Consider the following 12,468-nt stretch of genomic DNA (forward strand, 5'->3'; position numbering starts at 1 on the left):
TACCCATATGCAAGTTAAATGAATGGTGACAAGTGACATCACTAAGCACCGCTTGTAATAATTCTTTTGCAGGATATTCATAGTTTCATAGGCATTTTAAGGAACTATTTTACAGGTGATTTATAGCTCTTGTGCATTATACAGCAGTATGTATGTATCAAGAACTTTCTTAGAACAGCAGGTATGCACATGTCTCTTGTTACATACATAACACTGAAGCAAAAAAGGAAGATTTCAATATAGATTATAAGAGACCCAGTGAAAATAAATTGAAAAAACACAAACATAAAGCATTGATTGATATAAACTATAAGGTTGCTGTTCATTCACTGGATTTGTTTTTGGTTCAGGGCTTTTTTGATGTACTTTTATTTGATTGGATAAAGTCTTGTATGATGTATTCCATGTTGATTGGTCAACACCCCTTTAAAAGGGTGTAATGGGGTGGGACCATTAGCTGTTCTAATAAAGATTATTTAATTTAATAACTATATTGGCTACTGCATTACTACTGTTGGGTCTCTTCTAATCTATATAGGAAAATGAGATCATTTGACTTAACAAATGACCAATAACCCCTACACCTCCTTATTCTGTACAATAATCTTCCCCTCTCCAAGGTTCTCACTTTCTTTGCTTGAAAGGTTTGAAATGCTCAGTTATCCTCTTTATGCCTTGCAACAGGGTCCAACTGGCCTATGGTAGTAACATACATTAGTTTATAAGATACAGACTATAACAATAATGTTGCATACCAAATCTAATGTATGTTTCTGCCATAGGCCTGTTGGGCCTTTTTTGTCTTTACATAATATTATTTAAAGTGCTTATTACCTCAATCAATTAACCTCTTAACCCACAGCCCCATCAGTTGCCATCTGAAAACCAGCACGGTTCATTTAAGTCAGGACTATTTCAAAAGAAATACATTTATTTGTGAAGCCTCTGAAAGTATCAAACTACAGGTTATACTGTTAGTGGAACAGAAGGTCTATAATATCAATATAAGTTCAGTTTAGGCTTATTCTGAAAGCACTGGCAAGAAGACGATTGGACACAAGCCTCACTCCATTTCATGACTTTTCCACCTTGCTTTTGAAAGGATACTAACTAATTTGTTTTGACTTTTCTGGCATTAAAGATGACCCCGAGACAAAAGCCTTAACCGAGAATTTTGGACAAAGCTGTAGCCTGGATTGAAACGTTTGAAAACTATGTCTATAGAGCAATAACCATAATTAAGCTAATATCCTGGAGAGCCCCAGTGTAGACCAAATGCTAACATTCATATGGTACCCAAAAGCACTGTGCAGCACTTTAATGGAAGCCACCCTAGCAAAACAGCGTATGCCCAATTTATGGGTGTTTATCTAGGTGTCATGGCCCATTACCCTTTTAGTCCTATCCATTGCTGAATACGAATCATCAGCACAGAGAAAAAAACAGGAGCTATAACAAGTTATAAAATATTTCTCGTCTCACCATTGTTAAAACATGCTTGTTAATATTACATAACGGACTCTTGGCTGGAGGAGCAGCATAAGTGAAGTTAAGCAGAGGGCTCACTAAATCAGTTAAAAAATGTGCCCCAGCACACAAACATAACGTTAACAAAAGCAGAGTCTTCTCCTATCAAATGCTCAGCGGAGGTTTTATTATGAAAGGGAGTAGCTGTAAGGCATTTCTGTATATTTATTCAATCTGGCAGGTTTGACGTTGGGGTTGTGGGTTGTCTTAATTATCCAATGTATTCAAGAACTCCTGGCAGTGTTATTCAACTGAAATAAAACAAGGCATGAAAAGTAGCTCTGATGGAACATTCTTTTCCTCCTATGGTGTGGCACAGTTTGGAAGAGTTGAACATATTTTGTAAATATATAAATACCAAGGTCTGAATCTACATTGATTTACTAATCTAGGTTCTAATCTTGATGCAGTGCTCGTTTAATAAGCCAGATGCTAATTTGTGCAATGGCAGTTACGTTGGAAACCAGGCACTACCAAGATTTCATTCTTGACTTGTAGTAGCCTGAGCCCTGCCATCTTCAAGGAAAATAAAACCTATAAGAAACCAGCAGAATATTCCACAAATATAATTGCTGATGTGTTATAACTTCACTGGTACCTTTTTGCACTTAGATATAAGTACTGGTATGAGATCTATTACCCAGAATACTTGTGACATGAGGTTTTCCAGATTTATTTTGATCACCATATTTTAAAACTACTAAAAAAAATCCCCACAACATTTAAACATTAAAAAAAAAATTGCATAAATGTTCTGTACTGATAATGATATTTACATTATTCTTTGTCAATGTATCTAATTTTGAAAAATAAAAGAGATTATAAAAAAAAAAAAATATGAATTCATGGAGCTTATTTACCATCAAGTACAAGGTACTGTCTTATTATTTTAGTACAGAGAAAAAGGAAAACCTAAAAAAGCAAGTTTAATGCCATCTACAGTATTTTGTATATTCGGATTTGCTATGATAAAAAGCATCCATTCCTTTGTTGAAATTGTCAAGACAAACAAACTGCAATTTACTACTGTATTGCAGGGGGTTATAAGACTTTCATAGTTATATTTTCTAGAAAAACATGTTTCTCCTCTTTTTAAAGCTTTAATGAGATATTAGTACAGTCCCATTTTATGAGATCCCAACAATCTTTAATCCAGTACTGGCCTGATCAGTAGATGCATTTTCATATCACGGAAGTATGTGAATATACCTGCATGGTATGATCAGATGTTTAAACTTTCATTGTGTTCTTATGTTTAAACAAATATATAACAATTCATAGAAAAAGACAGAATTGAGGCTTTTCGGTCAGCATGGATGGAGCCCAACAATTGGGCATTTTGGCCCCTCCGCATGATGAACAGCTTCATAGATAGATGTTTGATCATCATATCGGTATAACATCATCTGGCCCACTGATAGGACTCTGTAAATACTGCCTACGGCTCATGTATTTATTGGAAATGTGGATCAGATATCTGATATTCATCATATGACCCAGATCAAGGATGCCAGAATGTTTCTCATTGTTTCTGGTGATAAACCCTGTTCGTTGTTTGTTGGTTTTATTCTCTGAAATTCAAGATTTTAAAATCTAATTTATCATTTTCTTCCCATGTTCTGCTCAGATGTTGAAAAGCCTTTCTGACACTGATGAAAGCCATAACAGTATGTCTCTGTGCTAGGCTTGTACAGGCCCCAAATCCCTGCACTCTCGAGGCTTGTTTAAGAACAGATTTGAGGTTTCCTGTGCCAGAAGGAGAACTGTACACATGTTGACTCTCTTGCAAACAAAAATTAATTTACAAACATTAAGCCGAGCAACATAAGTGGATCAACTCATCTTTAATGTCTTAATTTAGGGAAAAGCTGTTTGCTTTACCATTATACAAGAAAACAGTTTGTGAACCAAATATCAGTGGGATTCAGCTCCCTTTCTAGAGGGGAGGCAGTGCTGCAGCTGCTCTGCCCGGCTAACCTGTCCACCACTTGCAGCCAGAATCATTGTTTTCTGGCTCAAGAAATGCAAATGTGTAATTATACGTTTGATAAACAGCGCATTCATTTACATTCCAGAACTGCAGCATGCTCCCAACCCTTTTTAAAAAATGCTAGTGATCTGGGGCTACATGAAGTTTCACGTACATCATCTACAGAACAAGCTACTTTATATAAAAACGGTTCTAATATTGGTCTCCAGGTAACCTCCTTTATAAAACTATTAAACCAAAGAAGATAAAAAAAAGAGCAGAACTGTGCTACTACTTGTTATTCCACAATAAAGATATTACCATCCCTTTTCCATGGAAATTGCTGCTCGTGTTCTGCTATGGTGTGCCATGTATTAGTTTTGGTACTTATTAGTCCATTATTAACTGCATTTTGAAGCTAATAATCGTTTTCAAAATTTCCATTCCAGATCCTAAAATCTCTCCTGAAACAGAAACGGAAATTCCATCTGAATGGGAGATAAAGACAATCACAAGCTCGCTTAAGACATATTTGAGGTAAAATCTTGGGGTGGGTCAGTTTAAAAGGGACAGACACCTGCCCCACCCTTTTGTGGTATCAGTTCTAGTTTTTCTTTTACACCTCAAATTCTATAAAAACCAATCATCCACCTGAACTAGAAGGCGGGCCTTCACACATTATATTTCCCTACAGAAAGAAGGAAAAACTGCATCGTGGAGGGGGACCTTTGCAAAATTTCACACAAAGGGAGTTGAATGATATGAGAGTAGGTTGTGAGATTAAGACCCTAGAATAAGTGGGGGCAGGGGTATCTGGGAGGCAAAAGCATGGGATGTGACAGCCACTGTTGCCCCATAAGCAGTATTTAACCCAAAAATCCTGAAAACCACTTCTGTATGATGTGCACACAAACACCAGCCTATGCAGCATATTGTGTACTGCACAGAAAATTGTTTTAAAATACTATGGCGCATTCCCTTACCTTGACGCAGTGTGCAAAGTGCAATTTCAAGCACAAGCTACATGTTTTTTTCCCACGATGCATTGCTTTCCTTCAGAATTCTGGCAACATTGCAGACACAAGGGGGACCATTTGCTTGGTGCAGCTTTGATGTGTCTACTGCAGTTGTGTCTGATTTGCCAAAACATATGCAACTGCATGAGTTTGTCCATTGTCACTTTGTCTGGTGCTGCTTGCCGTGCTAGTGCTGTCTGTGAGCGATTTTTTTAGCTACAGCAACGCCCAATTTGGAATGGAAGCTAGGAAGTACTGAACAGCTTTATGCACAAATATTATTTTTTTGCTAAAATGGTGTTGATCCAATGTTCCCTCTAATTCCTTCTCAGCTATGTGCACACAAAAAAAACCTTTTCTGCACACATTTTAACGTTGTGCGCATTTTTAAAAACTGTGTGCAGAGGTCAGAATAAATGCAGAATTAAGTGTTTCACACACATTTCTTTCTGCGCACCACAATTTGTCATGCACAAATCTTAGAGAGAACATACAAGGGATTTTTGTAGCATCAACTCAGCATTTTGGTTTGTGTGAAAACAAGAATTTCATGCACTGCCATTTCATACACTAAACTTTTATTTTTTATATTGCAGGATGCTTCCAGGACCACTCATGACATACCAGTTTCAAAGAAGCTTTATCAAAGCAGCAAGTAAGTTTCCCTTATGTAATACCTTGATTGGGGAGAGATGCCTTGCTGAACTGCTCGCTGCTGGGCACTCGGCCATCAGCTCTGGTTTTCTTCTCTGATCTTACTTCTCTCCGTGTTACTGTTATATCCATTGGGACATGTACAATAAATTGTGCTGTGAGTCTGGGCACGTGGGTCAGGTAAAATGTCACTTAGAAAAATAGATCCAGCTATGTGAAGAAGCTTTTCCTTCAGCCTGAACAGGTCCTTGTAGACTAAAGTGATTGCAGGGATACACTTGCACGAAACAGAGGCCTTTTTGTTGTTTTTAAATACTTAAAAAATGACTAATGTAAAATTCTACAGCACAGGAGTTCCTCATTTCCTACCTACAAAGCAAGATCTTAGGTTATCAAGTTTGGTTTTTGAACTCACACTATGCAAGTCATTAAAGCAGGCCATAGACGTGCAGATTTTATTCTTTGTATGACGGTCGATTGCTCATTTTCAATCTACAACTAATCATTCAGATTAAATAAAGTAGTATAAATAATAAATCATGGTACAAAAAATGTTGGGACGTTCTACACACGGCCCGGAAAATTGTATGAACCCTGATTTTATATGACTATATCTTTGCATATACGGTCAGCTTTAGAAGCAGTATGTCACTTTTATTATTTGCTACACACCTCTGCTAACTGAAATGTTTAGTTTAGGGTTTACACTAATGTGGCAATCGTGTGCTTAGTTTAAGGGAAATGTTTATGCTGTTATTGTATTATGGTATCTCTAAAAAGACTGCCAATAAACACAAGGGATTCATTCTGTTGATTCCCTATTGAGATTACATTGCCTGTTCCTTTCAGATGTTAGATTGTGCCCCTTGCAGTTCTAGCATTCAGCAACAACAGAAGGTGATGGGTGATGATAATAAAGGCTGTGGCGAAACAGTAGTTGTAGAGTTGGCTTGTGTATGCTTGCTCAACAGGAATGTTCGAAACTCCAGTATAGCAAGTACTTCATCAGCATGTTGATCCATGCTTTTCCATAAAATAATCCGATCGTTGGCCTCTGGGGAGACACACTTGTGTTGCAACTTCACCAAACAAACAGATCTCAGTTTTGGGAGGTAGCAAAACAAGTGTATCTCTTCAGAGGCCAGTGATTGGATCATACTATAGAAGAGCAGGGATCCATCAGTCAAGGGCCACATCAACTGCAAGATGAACCAGTAACCTATTTCTGGAAGCTAGGGGTATCAAAACCAGAGGGTCAAAACTGTATTCATTTCTGAGGGAAAATGCAAAAATTAAAGCATTGTGGCAGAATATACTCCCATTTATAAACAGAGCTTAGCTTCCATTTCGTTTTCAACTAATAGAGCCTAATGTAGAAATCCATGGTGGTTTTGTCAACATTTATATTGCCAACTATGCTTGATTAGGGATAAGCCATACCATTGAAGTTCAACATTAATTTGCAAGTCATAAAGAACCATGAGTTCTATAAATTGTCATGCATAATTTTTGTGAGTCATTATATTCATCTTATGCAATACATGCATGAAGATCAACCCAACTTCCATCAGTGCATGTGTGCAGCTTCAAATGCACACACACAGCTTTTAGAAAGTTCTGTACAGGGGGATGGAAGTTCTAAATAAATAAAGTCATACATAGAAAGGTATATAAACGTATAACTATTTAAACTTTAATTCTTGTTTGTTGATGAACCATTTTAGGTTAAAGATGTACATATGACATTGTGCTGGCATTCAAAGACAAAGGGGCAAATTCACTAAGCACCGAAGCGCCAACGCTAGCGTGTATTCGCTATCGTTGGGCATTTTCGTTACTTCGCAAATTCACTAACGGCCGCTGGCGTAACTTCGCTAGTGTTACTTCGCACCCTTTCACCTGGCGAATTTGCGCAACGGACGTAACTACGCAAATTCACTAACCCGCGCATTGTTCTGAACGCTACCTTTTACGCTAGACTTCCTTCGCCACCTCAGACCAGGCGAAGCGCAATAGAGTAGATAGGGATTGCTTCAAAAAAAGTTACAATTTTTTCTAAGTCCCAAAAAGCGCTGGCGTTTTTTCTTTATTATGGGTGATAGGCTGAAAACGATCGAAAAAATTTTTGGGGCTCCCCTCCTTCCCCCCCCTACATTTCCTAACTCATGGCAACTTAACTATACAGTGGGCACATGTGTAGGGCAAAATAAAAATTTTATTTGCTGTTTTGAAGGTTCCCCAGGCTTGTATAGTTCTGCTACGAATACTTCCATTGGAAATTGAATTTGGCGCCGTATGCAAATTAACCATCGCTAGTGTAACTTCGCTTCGCGAATTAACGCTTTCGCAACCTTACGCTACCCCTGAGCGCAACTTCGGATTTTAGTGGATTTGCGGAGCGCTACCGAAAATACGCCTGGCGCGGTGAAGCGGACGCCAGCACAACTACGAATCTTAGTGAATGTCCCACATCGATCCATGAATATCCTGTAAATTACATTATTATAAATGGTGCTTAGTGATGTCATCGGTTATAATCGGAGTTTAGTGATGTCATTTCTGTCACATGACTCACTGAAACTCGTGTATTATAATAAATAAAGTGCCCCCTGTTGCAAAATATGAGGATATTAGAAGTTACCTCAGAGTTCCATGACCTGTATAAACACTTGGCCTTAGGCCTCATGCTTTTATATCGTCCCTGTTAACTTATAATATTCTTTTATTTTAGAGGGGGTACTTTATTCACTATGTTAAGGATATTAACACATTTTGTACATTATGCTACTAAAAACAAGGATTGGTTTGTCCAAATATTGCAACTTTCCCTTTTTTTGCTGTGCTGTTTTACTGACTGCTAAGAAAAGTCATATGTTAACTCTATCAAACATTCCATGTACAAAATTAGATTAAAAAAGCCCTGATTATAATCCATTGTAAATAATTTAATGAATCGCCTTTTGCAATCATTTATTTTAATATAGCTAAGAAAATATTTACATTTTTAAAATCATGACAACTTTAGTAGCTTCTGGCAGAAATCCCATCTATTTTTTACAGTTACATGGCTTATATAATAACTGTATTAACCATTTACTACCATGCACAAAACATGTATTTGCTTCCAATCAAGTTACAAAGATTGGGCAGATTTATTATTGCAAAATGTTTCTATATTACAGAGTTCTTATTGAAGAAGCTATTGTTGGACCGCATGTTAATCGCAGAAGAAAATGTTGTGATATATTTTTAAACTGAATTGAGTAATCAGATAATTTTCTACAGCTGCTTAAAAGAAATCCATCAATTTTACATTGGCCTATTGCCACATGTGCACACTATCTGAGAGCCCATCGTTTGACATAAGTTCATAAGTCAGATGCACTTGAAGGAATCGTCAGGATGCATGTTTTGTTACTGCTTAATTCTAAAGAGCCAAAGCACATTCTGTTCTCTAGCAATGGTTATACAATACCAACTGATACAAGTACAATTAAAAAAAGTAAAAGTATAAATTAGTAGAGTGAAGCGTGCTATGATCCCAAGAGCTTAGAAGCCTATAATATTTTGGGGGGTTTTGAACTCACTGGATTGGTTGTTTGAAGCAGTTTGTGCCTGACCACTTGGTTCTCTTTTCAGCGCCACTATTAGTTATAATGTTTGTTCCTATTGGCCAAAAAAAGCCAATTTCATTTTAATAGTAAACTCTGTGTATAGCCAGTGGTAGAAAAATGCTAAAACCAAGAAGCAAGAGATTTCTTTGTTATTGTAGAGCACTGTATTTATTTATGTTTCATGGATAAAATATGCTGACAGATCTCCATCCAGAGGCCTTGCAGGCCAAATCAATATTAATGCAGTATAACCAGAGGCAGATTTATTTTCATCGGTATGTTGCTCTCTGTCCACAAGATACCCTGCTGTTTCTAAATTCTCAAATACACAACTTATAACTTGCATTATGTTCTGCTTCCCCAAGGTATATATGCATGCTTCATGATGTTGGTTTGTTTGATTTTGTTAAAGAACAAGAGAGCCAGGAGTCAAGAATCAAGGAAATTCACTGTCTGATACACCGCCTACCGGAGAAAAACCGACAGATGTTGCACTTGTTAATGACACACTTGGCCAAGTGAGTTTGGAAACCATAAACTATGGTGTTGCCCATTCAGTATGTCAGTTAGGGTGAAATTTGGGATGAATGTGTGTTTTCTTTAGATAATTGTGGAATCCCAGCCTAAATTCCCATTGAGTGAGAGGTGAATGTTTGATTACTGTCTTAGATATGCTTAAAATTGTCATGCTAATTTATAAAACTTTATATTAAGAAATGTATGGGGAATGGAGCCCTGATGAAATGACCACAGAGTGGGTATGAAACGCAACTTGTCTGAAATCCACTGTATTATAAGCTGTTTGGCCTCATGGCTGCCTTTTTGCTAAACAGTCAAGTCAGTTTTCCATGTAGGAGATAGAGACCACAGGACTAAAGGAATCCTTTATATTTTTTCTTAAATAGTGGAATATACAACTTAATATGAACACCGCAAAATAACTTGTATATATGACTGGTGACTGCCATATTGTGTGACTGGGAGGAAGGCTTCTTCTCCATATATGTATATAATCAAAGGACATTATGGCCTCTAGGTTGCTGTACTTCATAGGGAATAACTTTGCTCAGGCAAACAGTTTGTCAAAGGCTCCAATCTGTTATGACTTCTAAAACAATGCCTTGCCCCATTCATTATAGCCATGAGCCATGACTATCCTGTAAATTATATTCTTATAGATGGAAGTTAGTGGTGCCATTAATAATAATAATCCAAATCTGTTTTAGTATTTTAGATTACTGTCAGCTATTATTTTTTAACTAGCATATAAGAGTCTGCAAATGTGTGATCAGGGTTCTTCTGTACTGCATATGTTTGAACATTTCCCAAACTACATATGAATATTCATTTGACTGAATTATTGGCTCTGCAGTTCAGCTCGGTATATCGTCTCTGTTTTGTAAATGTTGCAAGTCTGTTTTTACAGTTTGTGGCCAAGAGAGCAAACTTTAGTGCTGTCCAAGTCTCCAAGCCATTAAGTAAACTCATTCTAAGCATCTCAATATACAGTTTCTCCAAGTCACTGGTGTATTATGGTGCTGTTTAGTTAACTCCAAGGCTTCTGTTACTGCTGATACGTTCATGCATTAGTGCTTCTGAGTCGGCTGCATTAACAATTTATGAAAAAGAACAGCCATCCTTTGTATTCATATACAATTACATTATATATTATGCAACAAACTATTTTTACCTTCTTTTAATTTTTATGTAGTCAGTAGTGGTATACAGTACACATTTACAGAATAGTTATAGTAAGCATTTTAAATCCAGCTCTTGTGTTCCATGGATTGCATCAAAGAACACGTCTTAAAAAGTTCTCATGCTATTGGCAGTGTATGTATATATTTATATATATTTGGGGGGGGGAAATATATATATATATATATATATATATATATATATATATATATATATATATATATATATATATATATATATATATATATATATATAACATTAAAAGAAGCCATGGAGAAATGTAATAAAAACTGTAAATAGACACAAATATTTGCATAAATAAGGATAGCAATTAGTATTTTGCCATTAGTATTCTTCTTATAGACTGGCTTGAAGGTGGCATTTCCACTGGCAAATGGATGGCTAAAAGCTTTGGTATTTACAAGGAAACATTTGTCTCACAAAGATAAATTTGCTTGTAGTGCAGTCCCCCATTAGTTCCTCATATGAGGGGCTAACATGATATTTGATAAAAACTCGAAAATGGTTTAAAAATGGTACAGAATGCCTAAAGATCCCTGACTCTTATCCAATGTTCAGGTGGAGCTGATTTCCTGGCATTTTTGGTAATAATATGTAAAGTGAGGAGTGAAATATAAGGACTGCTTTTTTTTCTTCATCTGTATGGTTTATGGTGTGAAAAGTCATGGAAAACATGAAAGTAACAATACTAATCTATGGCCCAAACCTAGTGGTGGATCTGGTATCATATTGCTTGGTTGAGGATTTCCCTCTTGTCTTCAGATATGACCTGGCACAAATTGGACATCGCATAGAGGTTGTCACAGTTAAAAAAAAAGGTTTTTAAAAAAATCCCAGTATGTAGCCTTATGTGTTTTGTGCCTTGTGGGCATTTAGTCAAAGACTATTTTCTTTAAATAAATTTATTTTCTAACCATATCAACCTCTATGTCATGTCCGGTTTGTGCCAGCTTGTATCTGAAGACAATAGCGTGTTCATTACCTCCTCTAAGCTGAAGGTCTGGGGCATGAGCTCCTGGACCCCTGTTAACTTTGCTATGTTATCCCTAGTTACGTACTCCAATAAATACTGGATGCTTCTCTAAATAGGAAAGCTTGACTGATTTTACTGTTTTATTTTCCAATTGTAAGGCTTTCTTAAGCTTCACTTATATTGCTGCTAAAAAGCACAAGAGGCAATCTCCCCAGGTGTGACAAGCACTACGTCTGAAATTTCCCTTGAGATAAAACCTCCTTCTTTCTCATCTGAAAAGATGCCTGAAAGAGATTTCCTTGATGGTTGTTTAGTGTAACCTTCATGTAATTTTTACATTTTCTGTAAAATCAACTACTGTTCTTTTTAGTTATCTAATATCAGTTGCTTAAAGGGGAAGGAAAGGCTTGGTGCACTTGGGGGTGTGTAAAGAAAAAGCAGGGCCAACCAGCACTTAAACGGATCCACAGGAAAAGAGATAATAAGTTAAAAAATATATTTTTATCTTTACAAAGTTTAAAAATGTATATCTGCATCTCCATCTGCCCTACACGTTTCGCACCCACTTAGGGCACTTAGTCATGGGCTCAAATGTTAGGCACCCCCAAGTGATTGTATTGACTTACCTTACACCCCAGGCCAGTATAATCAGAAAACTGCACCAGCCCGGGGTTATACCATTGAGCACCACAGAGTCTTTGCGAGGCTGCGCATGTGCAGTAGAACGAATAGCCGAACTTTAACTAAAAAGTCAGCTATTTTGTTCAAATGCGCATGTGTTTGGCCCGGAAAACTTGAAGACAGAAAAAGAAGAAAGTGGATCGCTCTGTGGCGCTCACTGGTATAAGCAGTTTTCTGGTAAGTCAATACAATCACTTGGGGGTGCCTAATATTTGGCACCCCAAAGTGCACCAAGTCTTTCCTTCTGCTTTAAAATGTGCATATATAGCTATAACCATATTGGTGAACTTATGGTGAGTGACTAGCGCTTTAGTG

At 37.0% G+C, this 12,468-nt stretch overlaps 1 protein-coding gene across 2 annotated transcripts in view; it reads left to right on the top strand.

Moving 5' to 3' along the window:
* Positions 1–12,468, top strand: part of arhgap26.L (Rho GTPase activating protein 26 L homeolog) — a 268,850-nt gene that overhangs the window by 148,494 nt on the left and 107,888 nt on the right. For both annotated transcript variants that reach the window (XM_018251140.2, XM_018251141.2), the window contains exons 15-17: positions 3,946–4,033; positions 5,109–5,167; positions 9,193–9,298. In XM_018251140.2, the coding sequence (XP_018106629.1) occupies positions 3,946–4,033; positions 5,109–5,167; positions 9,193–9,298 (253 nt within the window). The remainder of the gene's footprint in view (positions 1–3,945; positions 4,034–5,108; positions 5,168–9,192; positions 9,299–12,468) is intronic.

The sequence above is a fragment of the Xenopus laevis genome, chromosome 3L (genome assembly GCF_017654675.1).
Source record: "Xenopus laevis strain J_2021 chromosome 3L, Xenopus_laevis_v10.1, whole genome shotgun sequence".
NCBI classification, from domain to species: Eukaryota; Metazoa; Chordata; class Amphibia; order Anura; family Pipidae; genus Xenopus; species Xenopus laevis.